General features: G+C 37.9%; 2 protein-coding genes across 2 annotated transcripts; one reads left to right on the top strand and one right to left on the bottom strand.

Moving 5' to 3' along the window:
* The first annotated feature begins 1,654 nt into the window (after positions 1-1,654).
* Positions 1,655-8,758, top strand: LOC125661530 (uncharacterized). The gene is made up of 8 exons (XM_048893570.2): positions 1,655-1,720; positions 3,048-3,211; positions 4,715-4,836; positions 5,987-6,141; positions 6,311-6,371; positions 7,389-7,548; positions 7,810-8,011; positions 8,307-8,758. The coding sequence occupies exons 2-8, from the start codon at positions 3,068-3,070 to the stop codon at positions 8,534-8,536; spliced, it is 1,074 nt and encodes a 357-aa protein (XP_048749527.2). The 5' UTR covers positions 1,655-1,720; positions 3,048-3,067; the 3' UTR covers positions 8,537-8,758.
* A 1,119-nt stretch (positions 8,759-9,877) lies between these two features.
* Positions 9,878-23,131, bottom strand: LOC125663075 (uncharacterized). The gene is made up of 20 exons (XM_048895391.2): positions 23,080-23,131; positions 22,573-22,665; positions 22,398-22,436; positions 21,974-22,044; positions 21,700-21,853; positions 21,138-21,287; positions 20,732-20,866; positions 20,322-20,462; positions 20,007-20,126; positions 19,681-19,824; positions 17,979-18,540; positions 17,551-17,702; positions 16,066-17,490; positions 15,505-15,612; positions 15,033-15,152; positions 14,585-14,752; positions 14,210-14,494; positions 13,214-13,372; positions 12,265-12,354; positions 9,878-10,074 (listed from the first exon to the last, which is right to left on the bottom strand). Exons 1-20 carry the CDS (start codon positions 23,129-23,131, stop codon positions 9,878-9,880), a joined length of 4,365 nt encoding a protein of 1,454 aa, XP_048751348.2.
* Positions 23,132-23,745: the final 614 nt, after the last annotated feature.

Raw genomic sequence — 23,745 nt, 5'->3', positions numbered from 1 at the left:
AGAAGTTTTGATTAACAGACAACACGCGAATTCATGTTCATGCGTTTTGACGTATACGAGTCATTTCGCCGTATTAAGTACGCGTGTAAAATAAGAAATTTAGCGGCATGTACCCAGTTCGCTCTGTCAAGGAGCAATGATTAATAAGAACAGAAGACGATTTTCGAATATTACATGTTTAAGTCATAAAGCCCAGCTTCACCTGCAAAACACCTACTGGTTATGCACAAAATTGGTCTGCTAAAAATTCTCGAGTAAAAATTGTTTTAATTCAGTGATAAAACGATTTACAAAATTCAGAACCTCTGTACCCCATTCGCTAACATTGCTTGACGTCACGATAAACAGGGGATGCTTACACCTCCTAGCTACCTGATCCCAACTCTGCTGTGGCTAGGAGTCCATGTTTGCTCAACTCTCTATTTTGTATTCTTTACAGGAGTTGTAAGATTGATCATAGATAGCTATGTATTACAGTGTTTGTAAGGTCACACTATCAGAAAATGACAATTGTCAATTAATTGAATAAACATGAATGTATAAATACATCAGAAATATTCTTAATCAATAACCAGGCCCTATCAATAATTCACATGTCGCCCCGTTTCTTTATTCTTCCATTTCTTCTTTTTCCATCCAAGCGGAAAGTAACAAGAAACATGACCACAGATGGTAAGATTCTTGTTTATTTGGGGGGTGGGGATGGGGGTGGGGGTGTATTCCTAGACAGGGAAAAAACATGATATGTAAAATTAATGTTTTGTTTATGATTATTCATGATACTGTGAATTTTAGTCCTACTTTCTGAGATTCAATTCTGAAATGTCTGATCGAGAAATGAGCAGACCGACTTATATCCCCTTCTCCTACATGCATTTTTAAAAATTTACTGTCGGCAAATATAACGAAAAAATATGATTGACAAATATAAAATTTACAGCTGTTCAATGCATCTTGGATAGATAAAGTGTGCGCATGTCAATTTCGATTGTTTAACTAAGTAAAAATAAAAGAATCATATTGAGTGTATGTTGTTTAACGTCCCACTCGAGAATTTTTCACTCATATGGGGACGTCAACATTGCCGGTGATAGACTGCAAAACTTAGGCCTATGCTCGGCGCTTACAGCCTTCGAACATGGATGGATCTTTATCGTGCCACACCTGCTGTGACAGGGGCCTCGGTTTTTGTGGTCTAATCAGAAGGACATCCCCATTGACCTCTCACGTCAAACAAGTGTTACTGAAGACTTAGTCCGGATCCCTACGGGATTAAAATTCATAAGACTTGTAAATTCTTTGTGATGTTCAAAAGTCGAAACGAATTTCCCCCAATTTTTGGACGACTGAGAAATCCCTGGAATAGATAACATTCCATACTGTAAATTGTATTCACTTTACCTATCAAACCAAAGTTAGTTTATTTTACATATGATAAACATCAATTTAGTTTTCAATTTCATCAAATTTTAAAGAAAAAAGTTCCATTTTAGCAAGTGTCATTAAACTATAAATACACGTTCAAGCAATCTAGCCAGAAAAAAAAAACCATAGTTCCATCGTTTAAACTGTCTATATCGTGTGTAAGATGTAGTTTATTACAGAAATGGTCACGTGATTAATCACTAATTATTTTTCGCTCTTACAGGTCTTTACATCGTTTGCGTTATTTGTCTGTTCAGCTGTCTGACTATCAATCCACTAGCCTTCAAGGCGGAATGTGAGCTAGTTTATTTTTATTTTTCCACTAAAGATACACGATTTAAAACCAATGCAACAGTTGAAGGACGTTGTTTTCATTTTAATAAAGTTTGATTGGCAACATTAACAATTTGTTGATATTTGACAAAAAATGAAGACCTTTTGAAAATGGCCAAAGTAAGATTATTCACGATTTGAAGTTTTCTTTTTGATTTTGTGATCGTTTTGCTATTCAATATACATGTATAATATTTAAAAACCCATCTAGTTTTACTTAGTCATTCACATATATGTATGCCATTAAAAGTGTGTGCGTTGATTAACTGTATACTGTTTAACGTCCCCCTGGAGAATTTTTCACCCATATGGAGACGTCACCATTGTCGGTGAAGGGCTGCAAAGTTTAGGCCTATGCTCGGCGCTTACAGCCTTTGAGCAGGGAGGGATCTTTATCGTGCCACACCTGCTGTGACTCGGGGCACCGGACCTCTGATCCGAAGAACCGCCCTATTTAGTTGCCTCTTACGACAGCAATGCCTTACTGAGGACCTATTCTAATCCGGATCCCCACGGGACAGAGTGTGTTCATAGTTTATAAAATATGTATATACATACATATATGATAAGAACATACGGTATTTTTGTTAAAGAACATGATTGTCTTTCTGTCGTTAGCCCTAATTAATATTAAAATAACACAAATAAGATACGTGTACTTAATTCACATGTTCATATGTCAGCACTTGCGTGGTAGAGCATGGTTGCTAATTCATGGTCACGCTAGAATGCGTATATTTCTATCTCACTATTTAAGCGTAAAATCATGTACATCAGAGCCGGTTGCGCCACATTTTAAAAACGCTAAAATGTATACCGCAATGCCTGTTCCAATGCCATCGATATATGACGACGAGAGAATGTAAAATTATTGTTTGATTGTATCTCTCACAAGAATTTTTCACTCATATGGAGACATCACCAAGACCGGTGAAGAACTGAAAAAGATCTATACTCAGCACTTACGAGCATTAAGCAGTGAGGGTTCTTTAGCGGGCCACACCTACTGTGATACAGGACATCCGTTTTTAAGGTAATATCCGAGAACCCGTGACATTCACCATTTGGTGATAGAACTGTCACTACCTGTTTTAACGACTTAGGTCTGTCGCGGCCAGGATTCAAACCCTGGACTTCCGCATGCGGGGCGAACGCTCAAACCTCTAGACCACCGCGGCAGTCTTACGAGGCACAGGAAAGAACAACCTAGATTTACATATAATTTACCTAGCCAAATAACTAGATTTTTTTTTGAGAATCATTCATAAAACAATGTATCTTATTTACAGTGACTGTGGTAAGCTGTACAATGGATACTCTCATTGTCAGGGTAACAAACGCCTCCAGCACTGGGATTATCTATGTTCTTGGTCAAGGAGACTCTTGCCGATTTGACACGTCACCGGATATAGAGTTTTACCAATTTGACTTCGCTTCCTGTGGAATTTCATGGGTAGGAACAAGTAGAGAACCACAAATCTGACGGGACACCACGTAGCGTTTGAAATACAACTTTCTATACTGATTGGTGCTACTATTTTTCACGTTTTTTAATTCTGCTTTTCCACACGATATCAGGGTACAAAGTATAGACAAGGATCGTTCAAGAATGCACTTCGATTAAGTCGATGTCTGAGAACGAATTTTTTATCATTTTGTCACAGAATTTGTTTTTAGTATTTTACATCCAATATAGGATTCAAGAAGACCGATGATTGACAATGAAGCTTTTCATATATTGTAAAATGCTTATACTATTAAGTTGATTTATTTCTATACTGTGATCTATTTCCACTTCGCTGGGGTGGGGGTAAGTCGTCAGCCCCTAGGAATCTTGTACTAAGTCTTGCATTGGAACACCACTAGCTTTCGTATACATGTAACAAAGTTTGATCTACTTTAAACCCATTGTATTTCTTTGGAGGATGGGGTGGGTAGGATGTGTGTGGATGTTTATATTATATATGACTTAGTGGTACAGATATACATATAAACTACACGAACTAAATTATACAGTCGGCTATTTAACACTAAAGGCACAGTGACGGATCCAGATGATTTTCAAATGAGAGGAGTTTGCGACCTAATTTTGTATGTTTTCTTTAAAAGGAGAATTGAAGACCCCAAAATGGCAAAAATGAGCCATTTTTGTAAAATTATTAACGTCAAAACGGAGGTTAGGGGGCAAATCCAATATCCACCTTTCCTCTTTAGATCCGCCACTGGGGTACGTCATGTCAACACTTGCTGTACGTCTTCTGTGTCATATTTGACACGTGACTCTCCTTTTAATTGCGGGCGTTTGTCGAAGGAACAGCATCGAGAGTTTTGTCTCTGTCCGTACCCTGTCGCCCTTCCTTAAGGGGTATTTGTATCTGAGTTATCACAATATATTACTTATGCTGAAATGGTCTTCGTTGCTGTCCGCATAAGAAATTGACACTCGGGTAATCGTGCATGTCTTCATTATGACAACAGACCATTTTGCATAGAGCACCGTCAATATGATAAATTTACATTGCTTTCACAAAAACAATCTGACTCTGGTATGGATTTTGGAAGTCTGTGTATTAATGAATTTTGAAAGTGTGTGTATTTATGAATTTTGGAAGTGTGTGTATTTATGAATCTTGGAAGTGTGTGTATTTATGAATTTTGGAAGTTTGTGTATTTATGAATTTTGGGAGTGTGTCTACTTATGAATCTTGGAAGTGTGTGTATATATGAATTTTGAAATTGTGTGTATTTATGAATTTAGGAAGTGTGTGTAGTTATGAATTTTGAAATTGTGTGTATTTATTGATTTTGGAAGTGTGTGTATTTATGAATTTTGAAATTGTGTGTATTTATGAATTTTGGAAATGTGTGTATTTATGAATTTTGAAATTGTGTGTATTTATGAATTTTGGAAGTGTGTGTATTTATGAATTTTGGAAGTATGTTTTACTTTGAGCAGCAGCTGGTCCTGAGGATAATCATACAAAAAGAGAAACTCTACCAGACCGGGGATGATAAGAAAATTCCGGTCCTGTGCGTGGCTGATACAAGCAACATCGTGGCATCCAACCTCCTAGGGGCGTAAGTAACAGGGAGTGTGTGTGTGTGTGGGGGGGGGGGGGGGTGTTGTTAATATCGGCCTCCTTTATTAGTGCAGACACGTTTTTCTTTCATACTTTAAAAGTCTAAATGCGAATATTGTAACTGCCCCCCCCCTCCCCCGGGCCTAAAATCTGATCCATTTTAGCGCTGGTAGCACAATTTAACGAGACTTTTCAATCTACTCAATCGCACGAGAATTTTAATCAATGGAGTATCGGATCTAATAGTGGTATTCTCTGACAGATAAATAAGTGTCTGAGGCTTAGGTGAGTGCAAGTAGTAAGTTTATATTGAAACCTTTAATCTCGTTGAATGTAAGTCAAAAACTGAATTTTATGGAAAAAATAATGCATTGGAACGCAAGTTGAAAGGGCATATTTCATCAAAATCTTTATTGTATTAGAATGTAAGTTAAAAGGCAGATTTCATCAAAATCTTTAATGTATTAGAACGTAAGTTAAAAGGCAGATTTCATCAAAATCTTTATTGTATTAGAATGTAAGTTAAAAGGCAGATTTCATCAAAATCTTTATTGTATTAGAATGTAAGTTAAAAGGCAGATTTCATCAAAATCTTTAATGTATTAGAACGTAAGTTAAAAGGCAGATTTCATCAAATCTTGTACGTATTAGAATACACTAAAGGGTGGATTTGATCTAGTCATTAATGCGCTAGAATGTAAGATAAAAGCAGAAGTTTATTTGAAAATTCAATGCATTGGATCGTAAGCTGAAAACGTGAATTCAATGGCGCGTTAAATGTATGAGATCGTAAGTTAAAAGCGTAATTCTAACGGAACTCTCAATGTATTGGAACTTAAGCTGAAAGCGTAAATTTAATGGCGCCTTCATTTTTATAGAATGTAAATTAAAAGTGTAAGTTTATTGTAGTTATTAATGTATTGAAACGTAAGGTATAAATAAAGTCTTCAGTGTTTATTGCTATACAAGTTGACATTTCAAATTCATTTGAGAATGTTAGTTGCAAACTATAGACGAAGTTAATAAACGTAGAAAACTAACGCAGTTGTTGTTGCGAATTTTTAAGTCCGCAGAATGACATTAAGATACATGTTGTTGGCATATTTCTCTACATGGCATGGTTTCCTTCTTTGATTTTCTTGAAACAGTGACACAGTTGATAGTGCGGGACTGAACGTGACGGTACGTCCGAATGCCCGGATGCGGTTTTTCAAGGCCGTGACAGAGGAAGAGGTCAGCGGTCACGAGGTCAAACTAACGGATCGACTAATCATGACATTAAAGCTGGACACAGAATACAAAGGTGAAGGTCACTCTGTATAACTGATACAAAGATCCATATAAGACTTTCTTGGTATACATTTTTAAAATATCCCCAGCTTCAGTAAAATCAGGATGCGCGATTGAACTCGGTTGTTATTTGAAAATTGCGATCCCATCATACTGAAATTGTACGTTTTAATTCCCTTTAGATGACTTTGACATTAAAGCCAGATACTGTGCAGCAGGCGGGATCATGATCATCGACAACTAGTAGGTCTGCTTCAGACGTCAACCTGACTTTCATAAAAAAAATCTTTACAGGCGGCGGAAATTTTACAGAATCCATTTGCTTTTGTGTACTGTTTTTTGTCCCATTCTAAAAAGTCATTGACGTCACCAGCTTAATGTGAAGAATCGCAAATGTTGACCTATGTATGGTGGTCAGGGACGTAACAGTTAGGGTTCTTTATTTGACTAACACCTCCCGTGACACAGAACCTCCGTGTTGGAGGTCAATAGGGGGTGCTTACTCCTTCTAAGCACCTGATCCCACCTCTGGTGTGTCCAGGACTCTGTGTGTATCCTACTCTTTGTTTTGTATTATTTATAGGAGTCATGAGATTGATCACTGTTCGTTATATTCACCCTTACATTGCAACCAGACCTTCGACTTTCATTTCTAATACCGGGGACAGTCACTTCCTACTGTATGTATATCAAACATCTTAGGTATGAAAGCTCATGACCTCTTGAATGCAAGGGATCCGTGCCTTATGTTAAAAGGGCAAACAAATTAGCGGTTGTCACCCAAAATTTCATTCAATGAAAATTGTTCTGTGTAACATATTTCTCTAATAACACCAGTATTTAATTATTTCAAACAATTTTAAACCTCAAAACTTGACTACGTGATTTTTCTGATTAAATATTTATTGTCCTGCAAGACAATAATTCTTCCTTATATATTTCTTTATACTAAAAGCAGTTACATGTATCTAACGTAGTTTTATCAGGTTTCTGTTCTTGTACAAAATTTACGTTTTCACCAGTCATTAGAATATATTCCTATGTCATTGAGATATTTTGAAAAAACAATGTTTGTCATCATTTCCACAGCTAATTCCTCTATAAATGTATCAAGTTCGGCGCCGGGATCGAGAGTCAAGTTTAGGCTCCCCTGATGCTATTATAGCGCTCTAATTATCTGCACGACACGCCCGACATTAATTTCACCAATCCACACGAGCTAGTATCTCGGAGTTATTACAATATGATACATTCTTGCAGTTGTGCCACTGATCCTGGATTGTTTCCGAACTTCATGAAATACGGTCAAGGTTTTCTCATCGCGGAGTTCGGGGCCTTTCGGGAAACGTCGCTGGAGGGTGGTGTAGTGACTATGAATTTCACGTGTGTTCTGGAATTCTGCAAAAATTACTGCAACCCGGTATGCATAAGTGAATATGATATTATGTGTATGGAATGACAGTGATTTGGTGGTAGATCCCGCTAAACTGAAATGATATGCGGCAAATTCAATCAAACATGTTATGATTATCCAATATATACTATATTAGGACTCTATCAACAAGAATAAATATTGATCAGCATTTTGATTAAGCATTACAACACAAATGCATTGAATGAAGACTTGGTTTGTTTGAGATAAGCAATTAAAATTTTAATTATCTGTGCTCATTTTCGCAAGTCCTTATGTGGAGATGTATATGAAGGCTGGGGTCGAAAAAGACGGTCGTCAACATTAGAAGGAACCCATCTTGGTTACATTTTGGCCACAGGTTCATCGCATGACGTCATTCGTCGCCGAAGCAAGCGTCAGTCTGGCAGCAATGATGACGACATAAACGTGGGGGCGAGGATCGATGTTGTCGATAAATACTCGAAGATAAGTAAGTTGTGAGTGATATGTCGCTTATCTGTGACATCATTATGTAAATTTCGAATCAAGAGCTCTTCAGTGTAGAATTTGCATTTACAACAATTCTGAACAGTCAATGATTAAGACGATCAAAATATGAAAAAGAGCTTCTGTTTGAAGTTGTAAAGAGAGGAAAGAAATATTTTACTGTCCCAGAATATCACAAATAGAATTTTAGTATGCTTACTCCGATGTTCGTTTAGAAGTAAAACCTGCAAACAAAACAGTGTAATATCAGCAATGTAATTCTTTTCTTCCTTTTTCAGAGGTTATAACCGAAGATGATTTTTGCTGGCAGGTCTCTTCCTTCATATTCTTAAATGTCGGGATCGGCCTCTGTATATTATCTACGTCCGGTGGATGTATATATTTCTACTATCGTGTGTCGAGTTACAAGACCATTATAAAGAACATGAAGGGCAATCTGAAGGGCCTCTCAGCAAGTGACGTTCTGAATCTAAAACGAGGCGACAGCATTCGTGTGAACAGGTGTTGAGATTGTTGAAAGTACCCTCTGTCGTTCCTTGAATGCCCAAACTACTGTAACATTTTCTTAGACAAAACGATAAAATGGGCTGTTTTCATACGTATTCATATTATATTTATCATTCTTATTCACGAGTAAATGTTTCCTCCTTCACAACAAGGTATGATGTCGATGTTTATAAGTTTTTGCTGCACATCTTTATTTCAACAAAATAAAGGTGAAGAAAAAATTCACGTCAAATGAGTAGTCATATATTGAAAAACAAACAAACAAATCGGAATATATTTCTATCGAGCACTGTTACAGAAAATTAGAAAAAGAAATAAATACTTTGACGATGTTCAAACCCAAAATTGGTTCTCTTATACCCAAATATAACTTTAAGATTCGAATTGGATGACGACACCGAGAAACGTAAAACACATTAATAGAAGCTGCACATTTGTAATAGTTATGCAATTCCCGTTTTAGATTTTGAGACTTTTAAATGAAACATGTTGCAATGCTAAAATATTTCGATGACTTCCGTCAACATAATGTTACATCACTTGGTGCATGTGAAGAATCCGGAACTACTGCAAATTGAACCAGTATTGATGTTTAGCTTATCACACACACACACACACACACACATATTATATATATATATATATATATATATATATATATATATATAGAACCAGTATTGATGTTTAGCTAATATAGCATATAATACGTAGAACCGCTACCGACGTTCAGATTATATAGCGTACCACACATACAACCGCTATTGATGTTTATATTATATAGCGTACTACACAAAGAAACGCTATTGATGTTCAGATTATATAGGGTACCACACATAGAACCGCTATTGATGTTTATATTATTTAGCGTACTACACATACGACCTCTATTGATGTTTATATTATATAGCGTACCACACATATAACCGCTATTGATGTTCAAATTATGTAATTTAGTAAGTGCAAACAGAGCAATCCGCAGTTAAAACCAGCGTGCGAAGAACGATCCAACAATCGGCATGAAACACGTCAAACAACACCCGACTCAAAGATAGGCTGCGCTGGCAAACCAAATCATCACAGCTTTTTACGAAATGAAAAAAAACAAAAAAACAAAACAAAAAAAAAATCCTAACACCAACGCGTGTTTCAGCAGGCTGCTCTCGCGCATCGAACCAGCTGAGAAACACAAACACCATATCCATGTGATAATGGAATATTGCTTCATAAATATGGAAAGTTGACGATGGAGTAGCTGAAGTAAACGCGAGTAACCATTTAATTCGCTAAGCCTAGCTGTAACGGTATTTTTACTTTCGTTTTTGCATTTCCGGATAACCGCCACCTATGAACTGACTTTGAAAACAGGTCGACCTCTCTGCCATCTCCTGATACGAAGAACTTCAAATGCGCTTGCGCTCTTTGGAATTGTGGGCATTGAGGTGATCTTGAAGTAGGTCAGGGCATTCTTGATTACTTCGTAACAGTAAAAAAGAATTATGTGATCTGTGTGCATTGATTTGCAAATATAAAATATATTTTCTACAACAGATATCTGTATTTTCAGTTAAAATTAGAAAATCTTACAAAACGGACACATTATTTTCTTCGCTCAATAAAAAACTAAACTGGTTGAAATTAAACTGGTTCCCACTTTGAAAGTGATCTTTAAGTATGTCGTTCTTAAGAACTTCGTTACGAATTAAAGAATTCCGTTTTATTGATTTTACGATTAAAATTTATTCTTCACACCATAATCATGTCTGTTATATCAGCAAAAATAAGAACATTTTACTAAATGGAAAAGTAATTGCATAGAAACCTTCAAAGTAAACTGGCAATGTTGTAGGTTAAGTAAACTGGTCAATTTTAACTGGTTCGCAGTTCTTACCTGTGTTTTACGCAGCGAAGCATATAAATGTAAATAAGATCCCTGTATATGATGCTTGGCCCCTGAAACTATTTCGTTGAGTAATATTAGTTTTATCTTTACGTTCATATGTACATTTGCAGCGAAACATTGGTGTAGTCTAGATTTAAAAGCATTTTATCAATCAAGGCACCTGTACGGACGATCTATTTTTACACCTTTAATAGAAATAATAATAACGTTTGCTAATGCTCAAATACAATCCAACAGGGATAAAAATCCAGTGGCTGACTCTCTAAGGTTTTTTTAAAAGCTAATCTTGTAGTATAACACCCATTGATGCTTACCATTTAGCTTGCCAACCAGGAAATGAACTGAGAGGAAACTCCGTGTCTGCACAGACGCCCGCGATCTGACATCCATTTCCACTTCATATCAAGTATAATAACCCCCTAGCGCCATCATCCGTGCATTAAATGACACCATGGGAAATAAGCTTTTATGGTTTATCCTTGGTATACACAGTTGTACATATATTTGTATATATATGTATGTAACGGATAAACACGTACGGCGCATTCGGGACTGTTTGTAAAAGCATTCACATCACACCTTGTTCCAAAGTAAAGTGATATTTTATGTAAATACCGGAATTCTCACCTCTAATGCTATTCATGCAATTTTGATTTGAAGCCAGCCGACACTGGGAAGGGTACACATGTATATTCATTTTGTGTCTGATGCAGGAAAAAGTGAAGATAACGAACAGTGATCAATTTCACAAATCCCACAAAGAATATTGATTTAAGTGCAAGGCAAACACGAACCCCTGGGCACACCAGAGGTGGGATCAGGCACTTAGGATGAGTAAGCTTCCCGTGTGAACCGGGCATGGGCCGTCTATCTTGGTCAGTTAAACGGAGTAATCTGTGGTCAAAAATAGTAGGTAAAGATCATATACTAAGTTTAAATGAAGGAGTGTAGGGGCTTTTGGATTCGAACTCGCCGCAAGGGACGAAGGACAAAAAACTACCCAAAACACATTCAAAATAGAATTGTTGATTTTTAATGTAATCGGATGTAACAAAATAATAATGGATTATGGCGGGATTTTTCATCCGTGCATGGGTTCTGTAAACAAATCAAATGATCAATACAACACTGATGTACATGCAATCAATACAACTATTTCAATACGATTCTTGTTTTAAATGATAAAGTATGCTTCATATGTTATATTTCTGTACCTTTTATAATGCAATTATGAAAGATGCAAATAAATCTATCTCGGATGAGATTGAAGTGTTCAAATATTATTTTTATCTATGCAAGGTGAAGATAACGAACAGTGATCAATCTCATAACTCCTACAAGCAATACAAAATAGATAGTTGGGCAAACACGGACCCCTGGACACACCAGAGGTGGGATCAGGTGCCTAGGAGGAGTTACATTGTTAATTAGCTGCCTTACATTACGATTTTCCTACATTAGAAGATTAAATACTTTGCTTGACACTTTGTCACATCAGAATGCTACTTAGTTGGCGATGCACTTAACACCTCCTTACATTAAATGTTGTTAAGCTTGCTATACACTCAAACATTCTTTCCACATTTGAATATTACTTAGCTTTACACTTACCACTTTTAGAAATTAGATGTCCATCAGCTTGTTTCACACTTATCACTTTTCTCAATTAGAATGTTAATAAACTTGCTTTACTCAAACCACTTTCCCCCTTAGAATTTTAATAACCTTGCTTTACATCTATCACTCTTCTACGTTAGAGTGTTAACGAGCTTGCTTTACATCTATAATTTTTCTGCACTTAAATGTTAATGAGCTTGTTTTACACTTACCACTTTCACACATGCACTTTCGACAATGAGCTACGTCATATTTTATACAGTGAGGGTGACAATTCGGAGGAAGCGGTCTACATTCAGCACCTTGAAATGAAGGAATGAAAAGCATTAGATGTATGTGAGAAAACGAAAATTTAAAAAAACTGTGGCAAATTTTACGAAATCCAGATATTAATTTCTGATCGTAAAGAAACAGCAAATTGTATACATTACGCTTCGAATTAGCAAATGCATGCAGTGGTATCTCAAGAAAACTGAACGGCAATGAAAATACTTTAACGTTGTATATTTTAATACAATGCAGCCATTGTAAATAGAAGAGAGTATTCGCATCTCTCGGGTTATACTGAATTCTACACTGAAATATTCTGTAGGCGGTGTTAAGTATTCATGAATATGACAACACCGTAAACATCTACACGGTCGTCTGGTGAAGATTAATTGTGTATCTCTTGCACTGAACAATTAACTGAGACCGTAAATTCATTTATCGATGGGTTTTAAGCACACATTCGGAATTTTTATCACTCATAGAGCTGCTACATTAGCTTTAAGTGAAATATGAGGTTTAACCGACACACCAGGCTCAATACTGTGGTAGTGAGTGTCCTTTATTGTGCCAAAGCCTACTACGAATAGAAACCCTATTTTTAAGGACCTATCTGCATTAGTCTTCACTTTATCTTTTAATGACCGGAGGGTAGGCGGAGGAACAGCCACCACCTATGCCAAACGTCTTAGATTTGACTTAGTGGTGGCATCCAGATTCAAACTCGTAAACTCACTGGTTGAAAAGCGAAAACCCTAACTACTAGAAACCTGCAATTGGTCTACCAAACTTGAATGGTACTTTGTGGTTATGATGATACAAAGAGTGGTCGTTTTACACGGACCCAGGCATATATATATATTACAGAATAATAATCTTGTAGACTAATCTCACCACCACCACTTCCGCCGGCCGCCATACCACCGGCCATCCCGCCGGCCGCCATACCACCACTCCCTGCCGAGAAACCACCGGCAGCGCCTCCACCAAGTCCGCCACCAGTAGATCCACCGGAAGTTCCACCACTAGATCCACCGACTGCTACGTATGTTCCTGAAATGAAGTACATGTAATTACTTTGTGAGTTCAGATAAGGAGTATATTACGTTAAAATCCAATCCCATTTTCCGGAATTTTAAAGTAAATTTCACAACGTTTTATTTGTCTAATAGCTACTTTAGGAAATTTCAATATCACGACATCTTATACCTTCTTAAATGTCATTTATATGGGATCTCGTGACAGATACGATCATGTGACACTTAAAATGTAAATCCTTTTTGAAACATGAACTATGAAAGTGAAGATAACGGACACCGATCAATCTTATAACACATACAAGCAATATAAAATAGATAGTTGGGCAAACACGGACCCCTGGACACACCTGAAGTGGGGTCAGGTGCCTAGTAGGATAAATCATTCTAACCATTCTGTACATACTGATATTGACTACGAATTGCTCCGTTTACTTGGTCATGATATAGGGCTCTCAAAACTAATGTGAACGGTCAACAGGTCATGCATACTCCTCCTAGACATCTGATCCCACCGTGCCCAGGGGTCTATGTTTGCTCTACTCTTGATTTTGTATTTTTTATAGGATCTCTGAGATTAATTATTGTTAGTTATCTTTACATTTTCATTAGGTCCAATTGACCAATTGTTACATGTTATCCACTACTGCTGGAAATTTCAATAAAGTATGCCAGACGGACGATAATACAATATACCGTATCTGTAGAAAGTGGAAATATACGGAAAATATTTTGACTTTATTTGAACCCCATAGGGTTAGAAAGGACCTCATTTAAGCATTACAAGTTTACATAGAAGAAATATTCCCCAAAGAAATTCTTAAGATAATTTACTTTTTATGACTGGTCTAACCTGTGTTCTGGTGGCAGTTTTCCGTACACTCGTGGGTTTTCTGTACAACTACCACGGGTTTCTGTTCACATCCACTTTTACATTCGTCTACTTTCTGAATGACGATTGGATGAGTCTCACATGTGGTACATTTCTGCTCACATCTACAGGCGGGACAACCATCGTGACCTTTGTCTCCTAGTGTATATCCGTGTTCGCATGACGTCATACATGTTATTGTTGCATCACATGTTTTGACTGCGACTGCTGTGGTAGGTTTATCACATCCAGTGTGGCAGTTGTCAGCTTTATGGAAAATAAAGATACCATGATTATTATAACTATTCATGTAAATAAAAGGAAATCGATCTTTAATGAATATATCTTTAATCTTACTTTTCTGTATCTTTGCACATGTGCAACTGGGACATCCATGAGCATCAGTTCCACCCAGTGTGTATCCCTCCTTGCATGACGTCATACAGTTCATGGTGGTTGGACAATGTGCTAATATAGCGTGGGCGTCAATATGTGTCGGTTGGGGTTTAGGTTTCGGCTTTGCAACTGAAATAAAGAAATGAATGAGTTTTAATGCCACACGCGAATAGATACCAAAGAGGAACGAATAAAACATCTAAAATATGTCGTCGGTTGCATCGTCAAATATGAGGCACATATTTTGCAATGGAAACAAATAAAGCAACTTCAAGCAACATTGGTTCTGGGAACTAGAAACACAGGCTTTCACAATGGCGGCAAACACGACTGAAGCGTGATAAACACGTAACATCTTCATGGATGTTCCGTCCATTCTGATTCCAAGTGCGCATGATCAAACACGCACCCGGCACGCAGTCACACTGTGGACATCCATCACTTCCGCTGACGTAAGCAGAATGGCATTTTTGGGGGCAGCTGAAGTGGCCCTCACATTCAATGGAGGCAGGGGAGGAAGATGCAGATTCTGAAGAACAAAATAATATTTTTTTTTGTATTTTGAAGTAGTCAAATTATAAGAACTTAAACTATAAAATTATTTGCGTTGTACATTTGTGTCATATGTAGATTTCAAAAGCTATTATAGGCAATTTGTAAAGTAAATATCTTTTTTTTATTTAATGGATAGAAGAAAGAAAGAGAATAAATAATTGAATGTATAGAAATGGGTTTATTGTGAAAAGAAATATGACATTCTCATTCTTCCCTCTAACTGTATTGTAATTTATTAATACTAAATGTGTATCCACGTCCTGCAGAAATATTCTATCTGAAACATTTGATATTAAGCTTTGTGCAGATGATGTTAAACACAATACCTGGAATCACGTGACATGAACACGAAGGACAGCCATGATAGTCTGTAACGTATCCATGAAGACAAGTGATTGGGCAAGCGAATGATGGCGGACATAAAATGGACACATCTTCTGTGAAGAAAGCAGAATATATTCACATATGTGGTGCTTATCTAAAACTGGAGAGAGAAATATATTACAAGGTACCTTTCTAATGGACCATTCGTCAATTTTACGGAGAACCAAATCATCCCCAGTGGTATCATCATTTTTCGTTTGAATATCAAGAACTTAACTAAGCCGAAAGAACCAGTATTTTTGACAAGTCTCCAAAAATTCTTTCCCGCAAAAATTAATGATACCACATGTATGTAGTACGAACCAGTGATTCTATATTTTACCTTTCATTGAAAAAGATTGATGTCTTCTTTGAAACATTTTAATTCGAAGATATTTCAAAATGGTGGATTTGGTAAAAAAAATACTCATAACCTAGGAAATGTACATTTCGTGTAAGTAAATCAATATATAACGTTTTACACACTAGGTGTGCATTCCTTATATATAGTGAATTGTACTCACTTTCAATCTGTTCAGTTTGCTTTCCCGTCTTCTTCCCTTTCTGGAGATTACCAAGACCTTGTAGGGTGTTTTGGTGGGGCAAACCCTGCATTACTTCCCCTTGCTTCCCCAAACAGGTACAAAGTGGACATCCGTCCTTTCCTTCACCTCCGAGACGGTATCCCTGGGGGCATGTGGTCATGCAGTGCATGGTGTTTGGACATTTCTTCATGACGTACTGTACATCTATTTTACTTCCGGTGCCACTATTGGTAGATCCAGCCATTGGGTTACCCCCAGCACTGCCACCCATCATTGGGCCACCTCCAGTTGCCCCACCATATCCAGTCGGTGCGTGGAAGTTTCCTCCACCGCCCATAGGGGAACCACCACCCATTCCTCCTCCTGACCCGCCTCCGAAACCATAAGGTTTATTTCCTCCTACAGAACTTCCAACCCCATTTCCTTGGGATGGATTGAATCCTCCAGCTCCTCCAACATTAGGTTTGTTAGCTCCACCAGCTGAACCCCCACTACTTGTCCCGGTTGCAGTCATTCCACTTGATCCGCCAAATGAAGGTTGATGACCCCCACCTGACCCTGTAGCTTGGAAAGGATTTGTTCCTTGTCCGAATCCACTTGTCGCCGCTCCATTCCCTGCTGTATTTCCCCCTGTTCCGCTAGTAGCTTGAAAAGGATTTGTTCCTTGTCCGAATCCACTCGTCGCCGCTCCATTCCCTGCTGTATTTCCCCCTGTTCCGCTAGTAGCTTGGAAAGGATTTGTTCCTTGTCCGAATCCACTCGTCGCCGCTCCATTCCCTGCTGTATTTCCCCCTGTTCCGCTAGTAGCTTGGAAAGGATTTGGGAGAGTATTTTCTGAAAAACCTGCATTAACGTTTCCACCCACTGCCGAGAAAGGTCCCGCTGAAGTCCCATTTCCAGAATTCATAGACCCCGCAAAAGGCCCTTTCCCACCATTTTGCCCTGCTGCTTGCATGAAAGGGCTTGGCTTAAATCCATCATTTGTAAATGCACCATTTCCAGAAGCCGTGAATGGATTGGAGAAATTTCCTCCAGGTTGTGCGTTTGATTGTCCATTTGTGTTTGTAGCTAGAATTCCCGTCTGTTGTCCATTATACTGACTAGTGTCCACTGGATGACCTATCGACTGTTCCGTGTTGATTTGGTGAAGACTTCCACCCATAGTTCCTGCATTGAAATTAACATTTCCTGGTTTGGTTCCAAGACCAGCTATCGTTTGATGGGCTTCCATTCCGCTATTTCCTTGCAAAAATTGAGGCAAAAGAGGATTTTGTCCCGACGTTTGTGACGAAGAACCAGAAGTTCCAAGCAATCCAGATGATGATGATGTCCCACCTCCGTTTGTCCCTGGGTTAAAAGGAGATGGCAATCCTGATCCATGTCCGTTTCCTGAAACACTTGCACCTCCATTTGAATTTGTATTCGAAGCTGAAGTCATACCCAATCCGCTTCCATCCCCCGTACCTCCGTTAGAAGTCGGATTGAAAGGAGAAACCATACCAGATCCGCTTGCTGATCCACTGTTTGTAGCTGGATTAAATGGGGAGGGCATACCTGATCCACTTGCAGATCCGCCGTTAGTAGTCGGATTAAATGAAGAAGACATTCCTGATCCGCTTGCAGATCCACTGTTTGTAGTTGGATTGAATGGAGAAGGCATACCTGATCCGCTTGTAGATCCACCATTAGCAGTCGGATTAAATGAAGAAGGCATTACTGATCCGCTTGCAGATCCACCACCTCCTGATGTGCCTCCATTTGTGCTGGGATTGAATGGAGAAGGCATACCTGATCCGCTTGCTGATCCACTGTTTGTAGTTGGATTAAATGGAGATGGCATACCTGATCCGCTTGCAGATCCGCCGTTAGTAGTCGGATTAAATGAAGAAGACATTCCTGATCCGCTTGCAGATCCGCTGTTTGTAGTTGGATTGAATGGAGAAGGCATACCTGATCCGCTTGAAGATCCACCACCTCCTGATGTACCTCCATTTGTGTTGGAATTAAATGGAGATGGTATACCAGGCCCGTTGGAAGTTCCACCACCACCTCCATTCGGGTTAAATGGAGAAGGCATCCCAGAACCATTTGCATTTCCCGAACTGGATCCACCATTCGGATTATGAGAGGACACTCCAGGACCAGAACTTCCTGGCTGAAATGGTGATGTCATGCCCCCTCCGTTTCCAGTAGTGGATCCTGGTATGGAACTCGAGGGCATTCCTCCTGAACCACCAGGTGTAAATTGGCCGATTCCACCAGATAGCTGGGTATTTCCATGGTTATCACAACCATCATGACAAGTTTCTCCGGTGGTGACATGCGGTAAAACCTGTTCGTGGCCCGTGTCACAATCTTTGCAATGATCTACCTGGACTGGCTGCGGGACAGGTACCCCACCATCACAATCATGGCATGGTTCAACTGTTTTGTGTGGGACTACAATTTTGGCATCTCAATCATAATATATATCTTGCCAAAGAAGATGCACCTCATGTTTACATTCATGTTTCACAAATTTGCATTTTCTTCCTTTTTGTCAAATGAAGTTGTAAAGAAAACAAAATTCATACAACATTAAGTAATCTTAAGTAAGGACTCCTAGAAAATTACATAGACTCTCAAGAAAGTATTAGCGAATCTGTCTTGCAAATTGTAGAAATTTTAATTGCACGCATACCAATTGTATGGTTGATGTACTCATTTTACATTTCAACGAAAGGCTTACATGTAAATATGATTGATAGAAATAACATAATTGCTACTTAAGTCTGAACAAGGTTATAACACTTATAACTGCACATGTTTTCATGTTAATAATTGTCCTCAAAGACATATCACCTAGATTCGCAAGCAATGTGGTGTGAGTATGAATTGTTTTCTGATGATATTTTATAGAAAGTTATCATTGATCAACGTATACATTTGAATAAAATTTAACTTATTACCAACAGTTAAATCTCAGTCATACTCCGATTTCTCATTGATCAAGTAACTAAACTAGTTTCTCTCAGTTAAGCAATAGTATTAACGGTTAAACGCACCTGAATTATTTTTATGATAAAGTGTTATAATTGTATTTCATCCTTCATGTTATATAATAGTGATATGCACCCGTTTTATATTTTTGGAACATCGTCCTCGATTGAATCGACTTCGACAAGATATTTTGGCAAGAAATATCTCCATTGCAGCAAGATGCATACAGAATCGGACAAAGTGTTTTCGACCAAACTACAAACACTCCAAAGATGAAGATCGCCTCAGCCACGAAATCCACTGTACAGGTAAGAGATCAGCGATATTCTGTTATTGATCAAAGTAATCATGCAATGTGTTCTTGGAATGGTGATCACAGTGAGGCACACTGATATTTGATAGATTACAGCTTTTAGAAATAAAATTCATGGCTGTCTTTCGAACAACAGGGAAAGTGTATGTTGTAAATGTTAAACTCTACATTGAAACACTAGTTTTCCCCCAAACTATCTACGCAATCGTTCATTGTGTATACATTTCTATGCAGATTTAACCGACGCTCTTATGTAGAGAACGACCAACTACTTCTGGAAGTCATTTGATCCGCCTACTTACCCGTTGTTACAGCGACTAAACACTGGCACGTGGGACAGCCATCATCTCCACATTTGTATCCGAGTTCACACGAGGCAGGACACGAAAATGCTGTGGTACAACGCACTGGCTGTTTCACAATCTCCACGACCGTCAACCCGACAGCTGGAATAATGTCATAGTGAGGGGTGCGTAAATACAATAAAAGTAATGAAACTGCGTCATCTTGTAGAATGAGGTCATAAGTGTATGGAAAACTTACTCGTAAAATTTAATGCTAATACGTCTAGAAAGCAGTATAAAAAGGATGGAATTGTAAATAAGAGGAATATGACCTCTGAACTTACTTGCTGGTTTTATGCATTCACATGTTGGACAACCGTCATGTCCGCATTTATATCCCGCACCACATCCAGAGTTACACTCAATGTTCTTTGAACAGGTTAATACCTCGATGACCTTGGTTGCTATGAGAAATAGAAACAAACCAGTGATGACAAGTTCTTAAGCTATATGTCAAATGATCAAGTACTGTAAGCCTAGCATAGTACACTCTGGATTTTTCTTTAGTTGAAATATTTCTAATATTATCAAAACTGCTCATATGTAATTTTAAGGGGGTTGTGATATCAATATGGCTATTTCTTGATAGATATTCTTACGGACAACGCAAGCGCATTGGGGACAGCCATCAGTTCCTGTGTTTCCGAGAGTGTATCCTTGTTTGCAGTTCAGCATACATTGGATGGTGTGGGAACAAGTCAATACCTTGGGTGCCGGAGTTGTGGGAGGTTGTGTGGGTGCTACAAACACAGAAAAGTCACACCTCATTGTAGACGTCAAATCTGCCTTTAATTCACATCGTTTAAAGAAGAAAAACAACCAACCAACATTGGAATAAACATATAATCCTACCAATGTAGTTCATAAATGAAACATGATGAAAAGAAGAAACAAATTGCTACACACATTAGTAATAAGAAATGAAAAAAAAAATTATCCATGGAAATAAACACAAAAATGTTCATATAGTAGCATCATTTATGTCACGTGGGACACAAACTAAACTCACGTGCAACACACGTGCATGTCTGACAGCCGTCGCTTCCGGTTGCTCCGAGAGAATACCCAGTCTTACAAGAGAGCATACACAACACAGTGGACATGCATGACTTGGTGGGTGCTGGTTTAGGGGCCTCAGTTGGTGCTGCAAAAGCAGATGTTTCACTTGTTTAAATGTGAGGTATCAAACAATCAGTTCATTTCCCCAAACAATAAGTACTATGATATAAATTTGATTTCCACTGTAAGTCGTTTCATCTGTATAAATGTTCTAGTGACAAGGTAACATGTTTATGTTACACACCTATTAACCAGATTAATCACTGTTCATTATCTTCATCTTTCATGTGGGGGCTGCTGGTTTTCGTTCTTTTATAAACACATTCTTCAGAATCTTTTTCAATATATCCACATACCTGGTAAGCATGTACAAGACTGGCACCCATCAGAACCCCTTTCTCCCAGCATATATGTTGTGCGGCAAGTCATCATACAAAGTTTAGTGCCCGCGCAGTCGTGATGAGGAGTGGAATGACTAGCTGTCTGCACGTGTACTACATGTACAACTGTTAAAAAAGAAGTGGTAAATAATAACAAAATACACCAATCAAAAATCGATAAAATAATTACCATATCGAACAATCGGAAGTGGACAACATGCATGTATTGATCCATAAGAAATTTTCAATAACATTAGCATGTGTGTTATTTTCAATTTTAACTCTGACTTGGATTTGTTAGTTACTGCAAAAGTAGGAGTTTCACAACAGTTATTTCATTTTTGGAATAATCATGTTTGAAAACAAACCCGTGTCACCTTGGTAACACTTTCATTTGCTAAAACTTTCAAATTAATATCTAGAATGAAGCGATGACAAAATACAAACATGGGTGTTGTGAAATGTCTGTCTGTCTTACAGTTTCCATTGGAAATGACAAGGAACTATAAATAAAAATAACATGTGGTATGCAAAATACCATTAGATGTTGTCTCGTGGTGGGTTGGGCACGTGCATGATCGACAGCCATTGCTGGCTACGTCACCGAGTGTATAGTGACCTTTACAGGTCATCATGCATAACATAGTTCCGGGACACTCCTTCAATGGCCGCTCAGTCACGTGTTTAGATCCCTGTAGATTGATTGAAATCAGGGTATAAGCAATTGTTGATATATGTAACGGGTATAAAGAGATACGTATAACTTGTACTACATTATTACAAAATATAATAATAATAAACAATTACACTACCTGTATGCCGCCGTATGGGCTACCCCCTCCTAGGGATCCCGGCAAGAACCCACCAAAACCCCCCATCATTCCTGTCCAAAAATATAACCCCACACAAATATCAAAAGCTGTCAAAACTTGTAAACGATGATCAGACAACAGACAGTCAAATAATGTGAGAGTAAATCGTTAATCTATCACAGGATTAGATGAAGTTGCATTTAAATATCGACATTTTTTTTGATAATGTGAGGGTTAAAAAGTGACTGTTTTCAATAAATAATCATTTGCAAAATATTTGTCAATCATAATATCCATTGGCCGGTTTTAAAATGCTTGGCTCGACTATTTTGTGGAGAAGCTATTTCTACTGCAGTATTTCGTTAAGCTCTCTAACCAGACACCTTCTATAGGACTGCTTTTACTTCAAAGAGTACACTGTTACCTTTGGGCATGCCTACATAACCGCCAGGATGAAACATTCCTGTAAAAATACATAAAAACTTAAATAATGGAGAAGTGCAAGCGTGTTTACGTTCCATGACCTTATGGTCTTTTTCAAAGAATATCTGCCAATTTACAGCGAAAACATTACTAAAACAAATTGCAAATATACCCACCAGGCCCACATGCGCAAAGTTTACATCCTCTTGTGTCTATTTTTGTACATCCGGGCGGGCACTGCACATTCTGAGGGCAAAGGTAGTAACTGGCTATTCAAGGAAGAGAGATGGCATTTATTCCTCATGGGATCAATTGTAAGTCAAATATACCATGCAGCGCTATCCTAAATCTATGCTATCTATGTAACATTTTAATATCACTGTGTTGTTGCCTACATATATTTAGTCAGAAATAAATGATTCACATTTGAACTGTTTGACTAAATAAATAAAGTAAAAGTTAATGATTGAAAATACATCTCAAGTTATTTTCCTTAAGGGTTTTGACTTGTCTGAAAGAAAGTGGTGTAAAATGCAAAAAATATAAACAGGCTATAGTGTGGTTAGAATTAATTTTTATTCTTAATGTTTGCATACAATTCTCAAACACGCATTGTATTGTGATATTTATTTTTAACGATTTTCTTTACGGAATTAATACTGCATCTATAAGTCTATACTTACATGCAACACAGAAGAAAAATGAAAGTAATCCTAAACAGCGTTGTACGCACATACTGATGGAGTGAAATTTGTTCTTGAAAGTTGTTTTTTTTGTTCGTCCCGCGGTGTTATTATTGGACTAACACGTATTTATGTTCCTCTGTTCTCTTTTACACTGCAAGGTGCAGGTGCTTGTCACGGGAGATAACTCTGAACTGTCCTGATAAGGTTATCGTCCCTGCGTGTCTTCCGTGCGTCGTCGGTTATCGAGAGAACATTACCGCCTTAGATTAATTGGAGATCTGACGACCCACGACCAGCTTTAGGCCAGTAAATTACATTGTATTCTTAAATACATCGCCCTGACAGTTTATCCGTTACTACGTCATTTTAATCGATTTAGCTTATGTAGGAACGTTTGAAAATTTGAGCATCACTGAAGAGACATTATTTGTCGAAATGCACATCTGGTGCATCAAAATTGGTACCGTATAAGTTTTACACTATAGAAAGAGTGTTTTGAATTAAAAACAGATTCGAGAGAAAAAAATCTTGTTTTGTTTATATATTTAGGAATGCAACATCTGGTGAAAATATCTGCCGTTTCCGTTGATTTTAATGTAACTGTGTTAACCTAGTTCAAACACAGCAAAAAAGAAAGTTCGAAACTTCGTCTAGTGTATTCAT

Source organism: Ostrea edulis, chromosome 8, assembly GCF_947568905.1.
Source record: "Ostrea edulis chromosome 8, xbOstEdul1.1, whole genome shotgun sequence".
NCBI classification, from domain to species: Eukaryota; Metazoa; Mollusca; class Bivalvia; order Ostreida; family Ostreidae; genus Ostrea; species Ostrea edulis.
The sequence above is the reverse complement of the archived record's forward strand: the minus strand, read 5'-3'. Positions and strand labels throughout refer to the sequence as shown.